Source organism: Heptranchias perlo, chromosome 2 (assembly GCF_035084215.1).
Source record: "Heptranchias perlo isolate sHepPer1 chromosome 2, sHepPer1.hap1, whole genome shotgun sequence".
Taxonomy (NCBI): domain Eukaryota; kingdom Metazoa; phylum Chordata; class Chondrichthyes; order Hexanchiformes; family Hexanchidae; genus Heptranchias; species Heptranchias perlo.
Window position 1 is genome coordinate 95,210,435 of NC_090326.1, and position 20,912 is coordinate 95,231,346.

Sequence of the window (20,912 nt, forward strand, 5' to 3'; positions counted from 1 at the left end):
GAGCTCAGACTGCTGCTATCGTGGCTCTGGGTACCACTGTTGAAAAGGGCTTTCAGGACATCACAGCAGTCCAGCAATCTGTTCTCCACTGATCACCAGGATTGCTGAGGGAAAGTGGCAGTGGCACCATGGAAGATGAAACTGCTGTCCTCTGTCAGGATGACAGCATCCCTGCTCCCACCCCTGCCTCTCTGCCAGTGCCCTTACAGTTGCCTGTCAGTCAGCCGGCCCAGAATGTTGCAGCCCAGGCTGAGATGGTGCAGTCTGAAGCCAAGCCCTTCCGGCCCAGAGCTGCTTGAGGTCAGCCTCCAAGGCCATCTGCAGTCTCCTCAATCGAAGGTCAGCAGCCTTCCACCACCCATGCTCCAGCCCCTGGGGATGCACCTCATAGGAGCACTAGGAAAGGTAATGGCACACGGAAGACAGACACTAAGGGAATGCACAAGGGTGAATAGTCTAATTTTATTTGTATAATTTCAGCTACTGACAAACCGCATTGCGGCACTGGAGCTGCGGATGGATTCATTAAGGAGCATTCGCGATGCTGAGAACGTCGTGGATAGCACGTTTAGTGAGATGGTCACACCGCAGGTAAAGGTTGTACAGGCAGGAAGTAATTGGGTGACCACCAGGCAGAGTAAGAAGAGCAGGCAGGCAGTGCAGGGATCCCCTGTGGCCGTCCCCCTCTCAAACAAATATACCGCTTTGGATATTGTTGAGGGGGATGACTTATCAGGGGAAGGCAGCAGCAGCCAACTTCCTGGCACCAGGGGTAGCTCTGCTGCACAGGCTGGGAGGAAAAAGAGTGGAAGAGCTATAGTGGTAGGGGATTCTATCGTAAGGGGAACAGACAGGCGTTTCTGTGGCCGTAAACGTGACTCCAGGATGGTTTGTTGCCTCCCTGGTGCCAGGGTCATGGATGTCACTGAGCGGCTACAGGGCATTCTCAAGGGGGAGGGTGAGCAGGCAGAGGTCGTGGTCCACATTGGGACCAACGACATAGGTAGGAAGGGAGATGAGGTCCTGCATCAAGAATTTAGGGAGCTAGGTAGCAGATTAAAGAGCAGGACCTCAAAGGTTGTAATCTCTGGATTATTCCCAGTGCCACGGGCTAGTGAGTATAGAAATAGGAGGATAGAACAGATGAATGCGTGGCTAAAGAGTTGGTGCAGGAGGGAGGGTTTCAGTTTCCTGGATCACTGGGCCTGCTTCTGGGGAAGGTGGGACTTGTACAAGTCGGACGGGTTGCACCTGAACCAGAGCGGGACAAATATCCTTGCAGGGAGGTTTGCTAGCACTGTTGGGGGGGGTTTAAACTAACTTGGCAGGGGGATGGGATACAGAGTGGAGCTACAATAGGGGGTGATGTGCAGCCAAATATAGAGAAAAAAACAAGTCAGCTTGGAAGACAGGGCAAATATGTGAGGGCAAGGCTGGATGGCATCTATTTTAATGCAAGGAGTCTTGCGAATAAGGTGGATGAACTGAAGGTGTTGATAAACACATGGGAGTAAGATATTGTTGCTGTCATAGAGACATGGTTGAGGAAGGGGCAAGACTGGCAGCTCAATATTCCGGGGTACAGAATCTTCAGGCGAGACAGAGGGGGAGGTATAAGAGGAGGGGGGGTCACAATATTAATTAAAGAATCAATTACTGCCATAAGGAGGGATGATATATTAGCAGGTTCCTCTAATGAGGCCATATGGGTGGAGCTTAGAAACAAAAAGGGGGCAAGCACTTTGATGGGAGTGTACTATAGGCCCCCAAACAGTCAGGGGGAGATAGAGGAACAGATATGTAGGCAAATCTCAGAAAATTGTGCAAATAATAGGGTAATAATAGTGGGGGATTTCAACTTCCCCAATATTAACTGGGATACTCAGAGTGTAAAAGGCTTAGAGGGTACAAAATTCTTAACGTGCATCCAGGAGAGCTTTTTGAGCCAGCATGTAGAAAGTCCTACAAGAGAGGGGGCGGTACTGGACCTAATTCTAGGGAATGTGGCCGGCCAAGTGGAAGAAGTGCTAGTAGGTGAGCACTTTGGTGACAGTGACCATAATTCGGTGAGATTTAAGGTGGTCATGGAAAAGGACAGGGAGGGGCCGGAAATAAAGGTTCTAAATTGGGGGAAGGCAGATTTTAATAGGATAAGGCAGGATCTGGCCAAAATGGACTGGGATCAGCTGCTTGTAGGAAAATCCGCATCGGAGCAATGGGAGTCTTTCAGAAGGGAGATTGAGACCATACAATGGCAACATGTTCCCGTCAAGGTCAAGGGTGGTTCCAAGAACTCCAGGGAACCTTGGATGTCAGGGGATATATGAGAATGGATTAGGAAAAAAAGGAGGGCTTTTGGCAGATACAAAAGGCTAAAGACGGAGGAAGCCCTAGAGGAGTACAAAAAGTGCAGGGGGATACTTAAAAAAGAAATTAGGAGATCAAGGAGGGGCCATGAAATAACACTGGCGAGCAAAATAAAGGAAAATCCTAAGATGTTTTATAAGTATATTAAGGGTAAGAGGATGACTAGGGAAAAAATAGGGCCCATTAGGGACAAAAATGGCAATCTGTGTGTGGAGCCGGCAGATGTAGGAGGGGTTCTAAATGAATTTTTTGCATCTGTTTTCACTATGGAGAAGGACGATGCAGACATAGAAATACGGCAGGGGGACTGTGATATACTCGAACATATTAACATCGAGCGGGAGGAGGTATTGGCAGTTTTAGCAGGCCTAAAAATGGATAAATCCCCAGGCCCGGACGAAATGTATCCCAGGCTACTGTGTGAGGCAAAGGAGGAGATTGCGGGGGCTCTGACACATATATTCAGAACCTCTCTGGCCACAGGGGATGTGCCAGAGGACTGGAGAACCGCTAATGTAATACCATTATTCAAGAAGGGGAGTAGGGAAAAACCGGGGAACTACAGGCCAGTGAGCCTAACATCAGTGGTAGGAAAATTATTGGAAAAAATTCTGAAGGACAAAATTAGTCTCCACTTGGAGAAGCAAGGATTAATCAGGGATAGTCAACATGGCTTTGTCAAGGGAAGATCATGTCTGACTAATTTGATTGAATTTTTTGAGGGGGTGACTAGGCGTGTGGATGAGGGTAACGCAGTGGATGTGGTGTACATGGATTTCAGTAAGGCCTTCGATAAAGTCCCCCACAGGAGACTGGTCAAGAAGGTATGAGCCCATGGAATCCAGGGTACCTTGGCACTTTGGATACAAAACTGGCTTCGTGGCAGAAGGCAGAGGGTGATGGTCGAAGGTTGTTTTTGTGACTGGAAGCCTGTGGCCAGTGGGGTACCACAGGGATCGGTGCTGGGTCCCTTGCTGTTTGTGGTCTACATTAATGACTTGGATATGAATGTAAAAGGTATGATCAGTAAGTTCGCTGATGATACAAAGATTGGTAGGGTGGTAAATAGCGAGGAGGATAGCCTCAGTCTGCAGGACGATATAGATGGGTTGGTCAGATGGGCGGAACAGTGGCAAATGGAATTTAACCCGGAAAAGTGCGAGGTGATGCACTTTGGAGGGACTAACAAGGCAAGGGAATACACAATGAATGGGAGGACCCTAGGCAAGATAAAGGGTCAGAGGGATCTTGGTGTGCAAGTTCACAGATCCCTGAAGGCGGCGGAACAGGTAGATAAGGTGGTAAAGAAGGCATATGGGATTTTTCCTGCCAAAGTACTTTGGCAGGAAAAATCAGAGAGCAAGTTATTTTCTTAATGGCGAGAGACTGGAAAGTACTGCAGTACAAAGGGATCTGGGGGTCCTAGTGCAAGAAAATCAAAAAGTTGGTATGCAGGTGCAGCAGGTGATCAAGAAGGCCAACGGAATGTTGGCTTTTATTGCTAGGGGGATAGAATATAAAAACAGGGAGGTATTGCTGCAGTTATATAGGGTATTGGTGAGACCGCACCTGGAATACTGCATACAGTTTTGGTCTCCATACTTAAGAAAAGACATACTTGCTCTCGAGGCAGTACAAAGAAGGTTCACTCGGTTAATCCCGGGGATGAGGGGGCGGACATATGAAGAGAGGTTGAGTAGATTGGGACTCTACTCATTGGAGTTCAGAAGAATGAGAGGCGATTTTATTGAAACATATAAGATTGTGAAGGGGCTTGATCGGGTGGATGCAGTAAGGATGTTCCCAAAGATGGGTGAAACTAGAACTAGGGGGCATAATCTTAGAATAAGGGGCTGCTCTTTCAAAACTGAGATGAGGAGAAACTTCTTCACTCAGAGGGTGGTAGGTCTGTGGAATTTGCTGCCCCAGGAAGCTGTGGAAGCTACATCATTAGATAAATTTAAAACAGAAATAGACAGTTTTCTGGAAGTAAAGGGAATTAGGGGTTATGGGGAGCGGGCAGGAAATTGGACATGAAGCTGAGTTCGGATCGGTCAATGCCCTGTGGGTGGCGCAGAGGGCCCAGGGGCTGTGTGGCCGGGTCCTGCTCCTACTTCTTGTGTTCTTTAGATTTGTGGTTGGGATCAGATCAGCCATGACCTTATTGAATGGCGGAGCAGGCTCGAGGGGCCGATTGGCCTACTCCTGCTCCAATTTCTTATGTTCTTATGTTCTTATTAGCCGAGGCATAGAATATAAGAGCAAGGAGGTTATGATGGAGCTGTATAAAACACTGGTTAGGCCACAGCTGGAGTACTGTGTGCAGTTCTGGTCGCCACACTACAGGAAGGATGTGATCGCTTTGGAGAGGGTGCAGAGGAGATTCACCAGGATGTTACCAGGGCTGGAGCGCTTCAGCTATGAAGAGAGACTGGGAAGATTGGGTTTGTTTTCCTTGGAGCAGAGGAGGCTGAGGGGGGACATGATTGAGGTGTACAAAATTATGAGGGGCACAGATAGGATGGATACTAAGGAGCTTTTTCCCTTCATTGAGGATTCTATAACAAGGGGACATAGATTCAAGGTAAAAGGCGGGAGGTTTAGAGGGGATTTTAGAAAGAACTTTTTCACCCAGAGGGTGGTTGGAGTCTGGAACTCACTGTCTGAAAGGGTTGTGGAGGCAGGAACCCTCACAACGTTCAAGAAGCATTTGGATGAGCACTTGAAATGCCATAGCATACAAGGCTACGGACCAAATGCTGGAATATGGGATTAGAGCAGACAGGGCTGATGGCCGGCGCGGACACGATGGGCCGAAGGGCCTCTATCCGTGCTGTATGACTCTATGACTCTATGACTCTATGTGTTGATTTAGAAATGTGGATTTGAATTTCCATTTGGTAGTGGTTTTTATTTCTGCGGTGAGCTGAGGGGGGAACCAATGTGCAATCATACAGAGGACAATTTGATGGTCATGTGAGAGAGGAAAGGTAAGGCGTGTGGGACTGCTGGTGAATGGGGAGGTGCCGTTGAGGTTACTTGTATCGCTCATTAATAATCTGATCACATAGAGCCTTGGCAGAAAAGGACTGTCTACGCTGTAGCCTCCCTTCCCCTTCATCCACGTTCTGTTGCACTTCCTCCTCCTCCTCTTGCTCATGCTCATGCTCCTCACGTTCTCACCTGATAGGTAGTGCCAAGGGCTGTTTCCTCATAATGGCCAGGTTGTGCAGCATACAATGATACCTGATCAGCTAAATACTGCAGGGCTCCCCCAGAACAGTCCAGGCAGCAGAAGCGTTGCTTGAAGATGCCTATGGTGTGCTCTATGATGTTCTTTGTGGCAGAATAGCTCTCATTGTAGGGCTGCTGTGCACATGTGCGTGCGTTCCTGACTGGAGCCATGAGCCATGTCATCAAGGATAACCCTTGTCGCCCTGTAGCTCGCCTTTGACTTGTTGTGCTGGTTGATATACAGGTGGGAGAGGGGACTGCCACACAATGTACGAATCATGACTGCTGCCAGGATATGGGCGTTCACCTGTATGATGCGCTGCCAGTAGTCGCACACCAGCTGCACATTGAGTGGAATCTCTTTCTGTTCATGAATATGGCCATTTTCAGATGTGGAGCACACGTGGCAATATGCAGGCAGTCAATGGCTCCCTGCACCATGGGGAAGCCTGCAATTTGAGCAAAACCTCGTGCTTGCTCCTCCTGCTTGTTTCTGGCAAGAGGGAATGAGATGAATCTGCCTCTCATTGTACAGAGAGCCTCAGTGACCCCCCTTATACTGCAGTGCGCTGCAAGCTGTGAGATGTTGCTTATATCTCCAGCAGCAGCCTGAGAGGAGCCAGAGGCATAAAAATTAAGAGCCACGGTCACCTTGACAGCCACAGGCAATGCTGTCCCTGCCCTGCTTCGAAGCTGCAGTTGTGGCTGCAGCAGTTGACAAATTTCAGTCACGACCTCTTTAGTGAACCGAAGACGTCTGATGCACTGAAGTTGAGGTAGGAGAATTGCTCCCTGAAGACCCTTTGCAGATATGGCCTCCTGCTGAATGCCCTGCTCCTCCTCCTCCTCCCCCCTCTTCTAGCTGCTTGCCCTGCTCTGTGTGGCCTCGCTTCATTCTCCCAGGCATGTTCAATTCCCAGAAGAATCCCTACTGGGCCACCCATGTCTGGAAAAACTTTTCTCGGCACTGTATTTTAAATGACACAAAGAGTATAGCAAAACCAGCCAGTCCACTCTCCCTGTAGACCATTGAAACTTTATCCAAGTAGAGGAAAGCTTCAAAAACAAGTACAAATGCACTGGCAGCCAGAAGAAATAATCCAGCAACTAACATGTAAGTATTTCATGATCCCTCTAAATAGTGCTGGTGGGAGAAGGGAGGTTCTTCATGCCCTTTAAGTCCTGTTCAGCTGTGCGAGGTTAAGACAGGGCCTTGGCTGGAGTGTAGAGTTCCAAAATATCAGCATTGCCTTCAAATCAGTGTTGCACACTGATCTGTGTCATATTCCCCCTACTCTGCATGCTGCCAGCGGTCGTTAGGCACGCGCACAACCCCTTGACCAAGATGGCGTCCTGTGCACTTCCCGTCAGAAGTGCACGGACCCCATTTTCGGGACTTAGGTGTCTGCATAACGCCTAAAAAACAGGCGCTGCATGGCCCAATTTCACCCACAGAGTCTTGTTATTGAGTTTGTGAAATGCTTATAATGAAATTAGTGTCCCAAGTGTTGCCATAAATATAAACAATTGACATAAACTCACATCAGGAATGATTAATTCAAAACAACATACAGCTGGGGTGACCCACTTACTGGAATTTATGAAGCTATTTAATCTGCACAGAGACTGTTAAAATAAATAACTTTCCATTAACCTAAAGGCCAAACTTTAACAGTACAATTAGCGATCCAACTATTCCAAAATATATATAAAATGGTATCCATTTTGGATCTTAAGTATGCTCCCAGAGAGACTATGAAAAACAGACTTGTTTCAAACATCTCCCATGTGATAACAGATATTCTCAGTTGGTGTGAAAGATGATGACCGCAGACCTACTAGGGCCAAAATCTCAGCCTGTAACACCCCATGTGTGCCAATTCTCGGGAAGTTCTGGACAGGAAATGGAGCACAGACCCATAATTCTGGCTCTCTGCCCCTTTTTGCTCAAGGCATGTATCTCCAGAGGCCAAACGGTTGGGCGTAGGAAGCTCCCACCTGAATATTTAAACAATGCAGAAATGACAGGGGTCATTTTCAACTTCACCGCGTGACCTGGCAGAGTGGATCGCCTGCCCATTGTAGAACCTGCCTTATTTTCAACCATTGATTTCAATATGGTGAAAATCGGACAGGTTCTACAACGGGTAGGCGATCCATTTTGTCAGGCTACAATCAACGTGGCAAACTTGGAAATTACCCCCATGTCTTAACACTTTCCATGTCATTTTCCTGGCCTAACATTGGACGAATGCCTGGATTGAAGAACGCCTAAAGAAACTGGGTTTTTAGACATTGCTTGATCTCCAAAGATCATTAAATGGGCAGGCAGAATCTATGATTGTTATGTGACTATTTTACAAATTGTATGAGACAGTTTGCTTCACTCTGTGGGTCTATGGGAGTTTGCTGCTGTCCAAAACAGCAGCCACCATTAAACTTTGAACTTCCTGCCCCCATTTTGAGCAAGCAGCAAAGGTGAGGCAACATTTGCCCTATAGATTCAAATGAGCAGGAATACAGCGGCTTAAGTGGAGCTCAAGTTGTGCGCTTGCGAAACTCTGGGGCAATCGAAGGGCGGGGGGAGGAAAAATCGGCCCCAGCGATTCAGGATTGTACCACACTTTCAGCTTGAGTGTCAGGATTGACATCCATAACCAAGGAGGATGTCAAGGATGATCAGCTGAATGGTAGTCACCAGAGATTGATAATATTTCTTAAATTCAATGTACCCTGCCCCCCACACAAAAAAACAACCTCTTTAATTGAGAATCATAGATCTTCAATGTGCTCATGTCCTGAGGTATTAAACTCTGCCTAAGGAAAAACCTGATACTGTGGGGGAGAGGCAGGGCAGTAAACATGAATAACTTGTCTTTTACCGTTAATAAAAAAAACAGTTACAAATAACCGGAATTGCACTATCTGATATCACAACTGGAACACATGGCCCCGATTTTAACTCCGGGGCAGTTTTCAGCGGGTGAGTGGCGGTGTGGGCTAGAAACTTACGCCGCTGCTCCAGAAATAAGGTCTGGGGTATTTTAAAAAGGACCCCACCGCCTTTGGGCGGGCGTCCTTGCCGCCTGCTCAGGTGAGCAGGTGAAAGTACATACCTGTCTTCTCCTGGTGGCTGCAGGGCAGGTCGGTAACTTTGGGCAATTTTAACTGCCCAGCTGCGGTTTCCACTGAGCAGGTAGTATTAAAATCACACTTTAAAGTTCTCACAGCCTCTAACAAGTCCTAAGTTTTTTACAAAGGCAACATTAACAGTCACACCAACAATGTATTACATAGTTTGCTATATCCAACTGCACAAGAGATATAACTTCAACAAATATATTTAACACAGATTAATATTTATTTCTGGGAGTTTTATTAAATTTGATTTCCTTGCAATTTCCTGAGATTTTCTGCCTTCTATAGCATTACATTAGGGTAAATTTTCCAACCAACACTGTTCTCATATGAACTTTTAACATACTTGTACCCAATTCTTCTCTGTACATTTTTAATGCACTGTTAATATGGTTAAAGTAAATGGGTTAATACCAGCATTTAAAAACACAGAGAGGAATTTAGTACAAGTACATTAAAGTGTTCAACAGCGCTGGTTGGAAAATATATCCCATACAGTCAGAGAGTGTTATCATTGCAGTGCTAACAGAATCATTGTGGCCGATGTTCAATAGACAATTCATTTTGACAAGCAGTTTGTGCAGTTTTTAATGAGATTTGATTCAGTGACTAGTTTGAGGACTGAACAGGCAATGCATTTTTGGCAGATAAAGTTAAACACTGAGCATCTTCTCTTTACCTCACAGAAAATTATGTCAAGCCTTGCATCGACTGAAAATTATGATGAAAGTACAACTGAGCCTCCATCTGTCGAGACTGCACCAAACCTGATAAGGCAAAAGATAATGGATGCACAGTTTAAGTGTTATGAGAAAATGGTCAGAGATTCTTCATACAATAAATCAGGTAAGTGACAACAAGTTGGTATAACTCTGGTTCTTTGGTAACATGGCTGCTTAAATAATATTAGATAATTACCCGTGCTTTCTGACATCACAGACCCATACTGTAACAGAACCTGGGACGGATGGTTATGTTGGGATGATGCACCAGCTGGAACACTAAACATGCAGAACTGCCCAGACTACTTTAACGATTTTGATGAAACTGGTAAGAGGCTTATATCTTTTGTGCTCTCTTTGTAACTCTTGAGAATTCTACTGCATTTCTGTTCCCATAAAACAACTTAATATTCATTACAAAAGTATTTATTGTTAAAATCATAATCTCATGTCTCCAATCTCTATGACATCAAAATGGAAGAACAAATTATGACAATAGCTATCAGTTGCCAAGACATCAGTCATCATTTAACCATGTGTTGTAAAAGAAAACAAACTGTGCTATTTTCATAAAGTAAGAATTGGACCAACTCTTGTATTCCATTAGCAGGTTGAAATTCCTCAGTGGTCTATCTCTAGTACACTGGTTAACACATTTGTGTTAAATTCCTGTGTTTGCACTTTAATGACTGGACTTTGACACAACATCAAACATTGTATTAAAATTAGTGCAGAGGCAGCAGCATAGCCAGTTGTATGCATTGGGGCCGAAAATCCGCAGCCCTTCCTGTGTATTCCTGCCATAATTTTGGTGGGAATTCACCAGAAGGGCCACAAATTAGGCTGGGATGCAGATACATTGAGTGCCAACCTAGGGGGGGAATTCCCGATTGGCCTTGTGGAGGTGGAGCATTTACCTGCCCCATCAGCGTAAGGGATGGCGTGGACTCTCTGGGGGTAATTTTGACTTTGGGTGATAGTGCAAAACAGGTGATATTGATTCAGCTGCCCGTTATACATCCCTCCCAATTTTCATTTCCATTTCCAGTGTCTCTATGAACTGAAGGGAGATTTAGAGAGGAAAGTGTCTCTGTGAACTGAAGGGAGATTTAGAGAGGAAAGTGTCTCTGTGAACTGAAGGGAGATTTAGAGGGGAGAGTGTCTCTGTGAACTGAAGGGAGATTTAGAGGGGAGAGTGTCTCTGTGAACTGAAGGGAGATTTAGAGGGGAGAGTGTCTCTGTGAACTGAAGGGAGATTTAGAGGGGAGAGTGTCTCTGTGAACTGAAGGGAGATTTAGAGGGGAGAGTGCCTCTGTGAACTGAAGGGAGATTTAGAGGGGAGAGTGCCTCTGTGAACTGAAGGGAGATTTAGAGGGGAGAGTGTCTCTGTGATTTGGGGATCATAGAGGAGGTGAATGTCTCTGTGAACTGGAGGGAGGAATCTCTGAGCTGAGGGAAGGGGGTTAGAGGAAGCAGTACCTCTCTAAATGAGAGGGGATGGCACGGGAAAGTGTCACTGTGAACTGGCAAAATCTGGGGAGAGTTTCTATGATCTATGAGAAAGGGGCTAAAAGGAAAGAATGCCTGTATGAAGGATCGAGGAAAAGTTGAGGTTGCTTTTGGGAAAGTGCTGGGCTGGCTGGTGTGTTAAATATAGATATACCTAGATGTCACTAACTTTTGTTATTTTTTTTTAGAAGCTAAAAAATATTTAAAATTAACCAGAAAACACGATTTTAACATAAAAATATTCCTCTCCATTTCTGTCTTAAGTCCACCCTAAATAATTGCCACCACTACGTCAGGCTCTCTGCCCCTCAATTCCCTCCCAGCCATCACCCCTCTGCTCACTGATCTGCATTGCCTCCTGGTCCCCCAATGCCTCAAACTCAAAATTCTCATCCTTGTGTTCAAATCCCTCCTGGTTCCTCCCCATCTTATCTCTGTTACATTCTCCAGCTCTACACCCCTCCAAGAACTCTCTGTTCCTCCAACTTTGGCACATTGTGCATCCCCCACTCACTTCACCCCACCATTGGCAACTGTAGCCACAGCACGCAGGACCTACATTTTGGAATTCCCTTCCTAAACCTCTTCATCTCTCCAGCTCCCCCTCCTCCTTTAAGACCCTCCTTAAAATCCACTTCTTTGACCAAGCTTTTATTAATATCTCCTTCTTTGGCTCGACGATGATTCTTGTCTGATTACACTTCTGTGAAGCATCTCGGGACATTTTTCTATGTTAGAAGTGCTATATAAATACAAGCTGTTATTGGAGGTTCACAAATGGAACTGGAAAATTTCCCCTGTCTCCAGTGTGAGATTTACAGTGCACGTACTACTGTAGTAATTGGAGGAAGATCTTGAGATAGAGAGCTGGATCCAACTGTATGAAAACTCTAACTTTTTTCTTGAATGAATGAATGAATGGTTCAATCAGCATTGGAGTGCATTTAACCCATGAGCTAAACTACAGTAGGAAACTGGTACGCATAATATTCCAATTAGCTCTTTAGGGAGTTTTCGTTACCTGGTTGGCTGAGTGTATGAATAATTCACACTTCTACAAAGAGTCTATTATATATATGCTAATTAGGCAGATGAAGTATCTCTATCTTGGTTAATCTGGCTGTGCATGATATTGCAATTAATGCTCTTGACTCCCTTTGCTACTGCTGCAGAGCTACTGATAAAGTTGCATCAGTATCTATTACTTTATTTATAATGGCAATTGGGACTTGAATTGCTGTGAAAACGCAGATGATTTAATTCCTGTTTATTACTGTACTTAAATATAAACGTAGAAAATATAGAAAAGCTGAGATAAATGAAACCCATTCTTTTGGTAATAATCTAAGGAGCACAATGTCCCACTTTTCAGCATCCTCCATCCCAATTTTTAAAGTCAGATGTCCTTTGATTTCCTGATGCTATAAATGCTGGCAGGCTCTATTAGTGGTGGCAAATTAGCATAGCTTTCTTTTTTTTGCCATCTTTTTCTTTTTTGCTGTTGAAACTACCCTTCAAATAAATAGGGAAGTTTTATCAAAAGAAGATAGAAGACTCAAATCCCAACCCTCAGAGCTACAGTAAGCAGGTATTCGCTACTACAGTTGCTTAAGCAAAGCCCAAAATAAGCAAAGCTCATCTGAAAGTATCTTTATTGGCCCCTTCCAAGCTATAGATGAAACATATGACATGTGTTCATCAATTCATGTATTTACATTAGGATTTGAGAATAGTGCAATTGTGTTGATAGTTGTTAGCAGCGGAAAGAATAGACCAATGTGTGCTACAGAAATTGTAAACAATTTTACAACACCAAGTTATAGTCCAACGATTTTATTTTTAATCCCACAAGCTTTCGGGGGCTTTCCCCTTCCTCAGGTGGTGTGGAGATGACAATTTCGAATCCTTCGCATTTTAAGATCACAGAACAATGCCTGATGATTACTGCCCGTTGCCAAGGCAATCACAGTGAGCAGACAGAAAGGTGTCATCTAAAAGGCCACCGAATATACAACCCCCCCAAAAAAAAGAGAGAGACAGAACGAAGACAGTCAATGACCCGTTATATTAAAAACAGATAACATTTGTTCGCTGGTGGGGTTACATGTAGTGTGACATGAACCCAAGATCCCGGTTGAGGCCGTCCTCATGGGTGCGGAACTTGGCTATTAATTTCTGCTCGACGATTTTGCGTTGTCGTGTGTCTCGAAGGCCGCCTTGGAGTATGTTTACCCGAAGGTCGGTGGCTGAATGTCCATGACTGCTGAAGTGTTCCCCGACAGGGCGAGAACCCTCCTGTTTGGCGATTGTTGCGCGGTGTCCGTTCATCCGTTGTTGCAGCGTCTGCATGGTCTCGCCAATGTACCATGCTCTGGGGCATCCTTTCCTGCAACGTATGAGGTAGACAACATTGGCTGAGTCACAGGAGTATGAACCGTGCACCTGGTGGGTGGTGTCCTCTCGTGTGATGGTGGTATCTGTGTCGATGATCTGGCATGTCTTGCAGAGGTTGTGTGGTGTCGTGGACGCTGTTCTCCTGAAGGCTGGGTAATTTGCTGCGAACAATGGTTTGTTTGAGGTTGGGTGGCTGTTTAAAGGCGAGTAGTGGAGGTGTGGGGATGGCCATAGCGAGGTGTTCGTCATCATTGATGACATGTTGAAGGCTGCGGAGAACATGGCGTAGTTTCTCCACTCCGGGGAAGTACTGGACGACGAAGGGTACTCTGTTGGTTGCGTCCCGTGTTAGTCTTCTGAGGAGGTCTACGCGATTTTTCGCTGTGGCCCGTCGGAACTGTCGATCGATGAGTCGAGCATCATATCCCGTTCTTACTAGGGCGTCTTTCAGCGTCTGTAGGTGTCCATCGCGTTCCTCCTCGTCTGAGCAGACCCTGTGTATTCGCAGGGCCTGTCCATAGGGGATGGCCTCTTTGACGTGGTTAGGGTGGAAGCTGGCAAAGTGGAGCATTGTGAGATTGTCCGTGGGCTTGCGGTAGAGTGAGGTGCTGAGGTGCCCGTCTTTGATGGAGATTCGTGTGTCCAAGAAAGAAACTGATTCTGAGGAGTAGTCCATGGTGAGCTTGATGGTGGGATGGAACTTGTTGATGTTATCGTGTAGTCTCTTTAGTGATTCCTCACCGTGGGTCCATAGAAAGAAAATGTCGTCGATGTATCTGGTGTATAGTGTTGGTTGGAGGTCCTGTGCAGTGAAGAAGTCCTGCTCGAACTTGTGCATGAAAATGTTGGCGTATTGGGGTGCGAATTTGGTCCCCATGGCTGTTCCGTGTGTTTGGGTAAAGAACTGGTTATTGAAGGTGAAGACATTGTGATCCAGGATGAAGCGGATGAGTTGTAGGATGGCGTCTGGAGATTGGCTGTTGTTGGTGTTGAGTATTGATGCTGTCGCAGCGATGCCGTCATCGTGGGGGATACTGGTGTATAGTGCCGAGATGTCCATCGTGGTGAGAAGTGTTCCTGGTTCAACAGGTCCATGGGTACTGAGTTTTTGTAGAAAGTCTGTAGTGTCGCGACAGAAGCTGGGGGTTCCCTGCACGATGGGTTTCAGGATGCCCTCGATGTATCCAGAGAGGTTCTCACACAGGGTTCCATTGCCTGATACGATAGGACGTCCGGGTGTGTTGGCTTTGTGTATCTTTGGGAGGCAGTAGAAGTCTCCCACGCGGGGAGTACGTGGGATGAGAGTGCGCAGGATGTTTTGAAGGTCTGGATCGAAGGTCTTGATCAGTTTGTTGAGCTGATGGGTGTGTTCTTTGGTCGGGTCTGCGGGTAACCGTCTGTAGTGTTCCTGGTTGTCCAGTTGTCGGTATGCTTCTTTGCAATAGTCCGTTCTGTTCAGTATGACGATGGCTCCTCCTTTGTCCGCTGGTTTGATGACGATGTTGCGGTTGGTCTTGAGAGCTTTGATGGCGTTGCGTTGTGCTCGGGTGACATTCTGGACTGTCTTCCGAGTGCGGCTGATGAATCTGGCATAGACGCATTTCCTGACAGCTTGAGCATACATGTCAAGCTGAGGGCAGCGACCCTCTGGAGGAGTCCAGTGAGACTCTTTCCTCTTCGGTTGCTGTATCGCGGATCCCTCTGTCTGCTGTTCCGGATCGTTGATTGTCTCATTGGGTTCGCTGCTGAAATTTTGTGGTTTGTGGTAGAATTCCCGGAGCCTCATTCTCCTGATGAATTCCTCTGTGTCTGCCGCGAGACTAGTGGGGTCCATTTTGGTAGTGGGGCAGAAATTGAGCCCTCGGCTGAGAACTTCGATGAAGTGGCAATGTCAGTAAACTACCAACAGTCACATTTAGAAATGTAAGTGTGAGACAGAGTGGAAACCCATTTAAATAAATAGAGATGAGGCTATTTTCACCCAGTGACAATCCCTAGAAATAGTTAAATTGAGCTAATCTTGCAAAGTGTAGAATTTAGCAGGACTTAAATAGTAACTCAACATTTGTCTGAGTTTAAAAAAAATCTTTCAGCTCTATCGTTGTAAAGCAGCAAGACAGTTCAAATACAATCTACTCCTCTTACTTAAAAGTTGCTTCATTTAATTTTTCTAATAATTCAGGTTTTAGCCCCAAATTCCCAGTTTGGTGCAGTATTTGCATTGCTTAAATCAAATCATTGGATAATTCAATTTTTTTCATAACAACGACTTTGAATTATCAGAAGTAGACTGTGTGGTCTGGTTTGTCTTAGCTCTTGATTGTTTGTAAAAAGGAGAAATTGCTGAAATATATTTTCTATCTTATTTCAAGAAAAAGCTACAAAATACTGTGATGAAACTGGGAACTGGTTTAAACACCCAGAAACCAATCGAACTTGGTCCAACTATACATTTTGTAATAAATTCACAGATTATAAAATAAAGGTAGGTCTCACCCACCCTTAACTCATCCTTCACATATCTGAAATGTTTTGTGTAGCATTGTGTTGGATGTGCATGTCAATTGTTACATTTAAATTAACTCACACGCAGTTTTGCCAGGAGTTGGCGGGGGAGGGGGGGGTCGGTGTTTACTGGGTCACATTTGCCCAGAACAGCAAAATCAGGCACAGAGAGGCTTTGGCAGGTGCCATGCACTTCAGGAGCACTGAGCCAGTCTAGTGTTTGGGTGGAGTTGGGGAGCGGACGGAAGGAAATGGCCCTAATAAGCTATCCTTTGTTCATTTGAAATGGTGGTCATTTGCCTTTTTTCAAAATTCTGCTCTGCAAGTTCCTCTTGATTTCTCTTTCTTCCATTTCTTGAATACCTTATTTATACAAGGAGGGAGGCAATGTAAATCAGCCCCATTATTATCTCAGAATCTTAGTTGGGGTCCCTTCATACTTTGGCACCAACAACTTTGTTCTGTTAATTTGAATCAAAGACGCAGTATAAGGTTTGGCTCCTTTCATGATTTTCATAGTAAGAGCTGAAATGAAGTTGTCTCTTTAACAAAATTCAAATACAATCTCAACAGAAAAACAGGTTGACTCGAATAAATGCTCACATGTAAAGAACGACGCAAGGAACATGTCAACATCATTGTACTTTATGTGCACAAAGATTTTGACCCAATTACATATATAATATTGAATGTAGACAAAGATTCTAGGAAATCTCAAGATTTTTGAAAATTATACCTTCAGTGCAATCAACATTTTATAATCATCTCAGCTGCATATTAGTAAACTTCAAATTAAATTCAATTCCAACTAACATTCAGGATTGATATTTACAGAATGAATAATAAATACTTTAAAAAAAATTGGTTTTGCAGTTACATGTCCTTTCCTTTGTAAGTAATTTTATCTTTTGCTCTTACCAGATGGCACGCATCCTTTACTACATGGCTGTTGTGGGTCACACACTGTCAATTATATCGTTACTGATTTCTTTGGCTATTTTCTTCTACTTTAAGTAAGTATATCAACTCTCAGTTAGTCCTTTTTTAACCCAATGCAGGAAGAAATGTATAATCAACATATGCTGATTTACTTTAAATAAAAGATAAAAGGCTCGAAATTGGTTACAGCTCTTATTTGGGTGCATAACCAATGGCGCACAGACAGCAAGGGCCAAGGCACACCCGAAATTGGGCCTCGGGCCTCATTTAAATTATTTAGGTGAGCTGCCTAGCTGCTAGACCGACATCCATGCCAGGAAAACCTGAGCAGAGCAGGCCCAGCTCCTGCTCCACTCAGGGCAGCCCAATTTCCCAGAGGGGTCCTAAAGCAGGCCTCAGGCATCTCACTAGTATATGCAAGGGGCCTAAAGCCTGTTTTAAGTGGCTGCCCCAGACATCTGAAAAATGGCCCAACCCAGTATCAGGATGGATGTCTTTCAGGAGTCCTTGGGGCCCAGAATGTTGGTCCCCAAAATTGGCCCTTGTTGTGGTGTTTTACACCCATAAAACGAGCGCATTGAGGTCCAATTTCTACCCCAAAGTGTAATACGAATTAGAAAGTTGGCCAGCACAAATGCTCACGTAAGTGTCTCAGGGGCCAACATTGAAAGAGTTACAAATGGAAAGAGGAGAAAATAACATTTGTCATATCAAACTATGACTGATTAAGGTATTCTTAAAAACATAAAACATGGAATGAGAAATAAATAAACAGCTATCACATGTCCAGGACATTGCTAAGCACTTCACAGGCAATGAAGCACTTTTGAAGTGTGGTCACTGTTGTTTTGTTGGCAAACATGGCAAACAATTTGAACACAACCAGGTCCCACATACATCATATGAAATAAATAACCAGTTATTTTGTTTTTGCTGGTAATGGTTGTGGGATAAATGTTGCCCATATCAGCAGGAGAGCTCCCCTGCTCTCCTTCAAGTAGGGCTGTGGGAGCTTTTACATCCACCTGAACAAGCAGACAGGGCTAACATCACGTGAAAGACAGTACCTCTAACAGTGCAGCACCCCCTCAGTACTGCACTGAAGTATCAACCTACATTGTTTGCTCAAGTCTGTAGTGGAGTTTAGAACCCTCTACATTTTGGGGGTAATTTTGGCCTTGTGCTATAGTGTAAAACGGGTGATAGTGAATCGGCAGCCCGTTTTACATCTCTCCTAATTTTTATTGAAGTCAATGGAAATAAAAATAGAGAGAGATGTAAAACGGGCTGCCGATTCGCTATTAGCAGTTGCACAAAATCAAAATTACCCCCTTTGTATCAGAATTGAGAGTGAGTCAAACTGACACTGAAAAGATGATTCAGCCCATCAAGCCCACTCTGACCACAGACTATAATTCAATCACTCTGTCATGGATTCTACCCCATTCATTTAATCTCCTGAGGGAAAGTTCAGCATAAATAACTCTTGATTCTCAATGGCTATCAAGCAAAACTCTAGAATATCTCTCCACTCCCGTATTTCCATTATTTATCCTTGGCTGCTGCCCTCCACAGATATTGGCCCAGGTTTTGCTGTAGCAGGGTATCTAACCGCATCTGCCGTTAGTTAGACTTGCCCTTGCCTGTTCAGGGTTTTAGAATTTTTGAGTGTCAAGTTGCTGAAAGTCTGAGCTGATAATGTTACAGCGAGGGAAACAGGGCATCTGGGACCTGAGTGAACAGGGCAAGCAACTGAGTATCTCCTTAACCAATCAGGTTGAAGGATTGTCAAATTAACAGCATAAGAACTGTAAATTAGAGTGGGTGAATTCAATGTCAAATCAGGTACAGAAAGAGAAATAAAGAGAGGGAAAGAAAGATTGGATTAAGAGAGAGAAAAAAGAAGCAGAAAGGAAAAGTAAAATTAAAAGTAAAAATGTAAAAATTTTGCAATTTTAAAATCTCCAACAACAATCAAAACCTGAAGGAATGAGACTCTACATTCGTAATAGTTAATTTTCAGTGTCAGAGAGGCTGATTGGCAGTAATTAACACCTATCACGTCGTTAAAAGGGAACTTCGACTGAAACGGACAAGACCTAACTTTCTGCGGTGAGTTTAGTCCATGCAAATACAGCAACTTTACGCCATTCAATATATTTCAATGGTGAGGCAGACAGCGAGATGCCGTTTGCGCGATGCTAACAGCGGAGCGGTGCATCTCGGACAGCAACTTTTGAATTTTTGAGCTTAACTGCGTATCTGCCCCTCACCTGAAGTTTCCGTAACATTTGCGCATAAATAATAGTGAGCGCCATTAGCCTCACCATTATTTTGACAGCAAATTCTGACCCATTATTGCCTTCCCACTCCAACAGCACCATGAGATAAGGACAAGCACATAAGATTGCACACTGACCAAAATCAAGTTATGTGGGGGATTTTGTAAGTATTATTTTCTTTTCATGTTATGGATTAATTTGATGACCTGGTATTCCACTCCCTTCTTCTGTGTATTAACAATTAGCAGTGTTAAAAGGTCAGTGATCTTGACAGTCATACATTCATTTTTTTTTCAAAAAATATACTTTGTTCATAAAATTTGCAGCAATACATACAATACAGTTGTCATATCACATTCCAAATGTACACAATACAGATCATACAATTTGCAGGTTACATCAAGTACAGTTCAACGAACACATTGGACATAATTACAGTTCATGACACTCTAGGGTGCCTCATTGCATTACACTCAATGCAGATTATTGATAACAGGTACGTTACAGATTCTTTACAGGTTCATTACAGATTCATTACAGTTACATGACATCAATTAGAATTTTACATTCTGCCCGAGGGGGTTTTTCCCTCATTGCAGCCCCTTGGTATACAATGGCGGGAAGGCGCTAAATGGTTGCCTTTCCCCACAGAGCCTTTGCGGCGGCCGCACCCATCCTCAGTGCGTCCCTGAGCACGTAGTCCTGGACCTTGGAATGTGCCAGTCTGCAACAATCAGTCGAGGACAGCTCCTTGCACTGGAAGACCAGCAAGTTTTGGGCAGACCAAAGGGTGTCTTTCACCGAGTTGATGGTCTTCCAGCAGCAGTTGATGTCCATCTCAGTGTGCGGCCCCGGGAACAGCCCATAGAGCACAGCAACACCGAGAGCACCTCGCACCTGATGACCAGGTTCTTGCCCACGATCGAGAGGGATCATCGATCCCACAGTCCCAGTTTCTGCTTCACCTTGGCAATACGCTCCTCCCAGTTTTTGGTGCATGCCCCGGTCCTCCCGAACCAGATCCCCAGCACCTTCAGGTAATCCGACTTGACGGTGAAGGGGATAAAGGATCGGTTGGTCCAGTTCCCAAAGAACATGGCCTCGCTCTTGGTGCAATTTACCCTGGCCCCCGAGGCCAGTTCGAACTGGTCACAGATGCTCATCAATCTGCGGACCGACAGCTGATCCGAGCAAAAGGCGGCGACGTCGTCCATGTACAGGGAGGCCTTGACCTGAGTGCCTCCGCTGCCTGGGATCGTCACCCCTCTTATGCCCACATCCCTCCTGATGGACTCAGCAAAGGGCTCAATGCAACACACGAACAAGACGGAGGAGAGAGGACAGCCCTGCCTGACTTCAGATTTGATCGGAAAGCTTTCTGATTCCCACCCGTTGATTGAAACTGCGCTACTGTTGTTTGTGTAGAGCAGTTGGATCCAATTGCGGATTCCCTCCCCAAACCCCATTTTGGAGAGCACGTCCATCATTTACGTGTGGGATATTCTGTCAAAGGCCTTCTCCTGGTCCAGGCTGATCAGGCAGGTGTTCACCCCCCTGTCCTGTACGTAGGCAATCGTATCCCTGAGTAGCGCCAGGCTATCAGAGATCTTCCTGCCGGGTACGGCGCAGGTCTGATCGGGGTGGATCACCACCTCCAGGGCTGACTTGACCCGATTGGCGATGACCTCGGACAGAATTTTGTAGTCCACGTTAAGTAGTGAGATGGGTCGCCAATTTTTGATTTCTTCCCTCTCCCCCTTCCGCTTGTAGATGAGTGTGATGATGCCTTTTCTCATGGAGTCTGACATGCTGCCTGCCAGAA

General features: G+C 45.1%; 1 protein-coding gene across 1 annotated transcript in view; it reads left to right on the plus strand.

The window, feature by feature from the left end:
- The window catches only part of calcr (calcitonin receptor), a 236,995-nt gene that overhangs the window by 99,996 nt on the left and 116,087 nt on the right, over window positions 1-20,912 (plus strand). Inside the window, exons 4-7 of the mRNA XM_068004501.1 lie at window positions 9,426-9,585; window positions 9,679-9,789; window positions 15,737-15,849; window positions 16,791-16,882. Of these exons, the coding sequence (XP_067860602.1) occupies window positions 9,426-9,585; window positions 9,679-9,789; window positions 15,737-15,849; window positions 16,791-16,882 (476 nt within the window). The remainder of the gene's footprint in view (window positions 1-9,425; window positions 9,586-9,678; window positions 9,790-15,736; window positions 15,850-16,790; window positions 16,883-20,912) is intronic.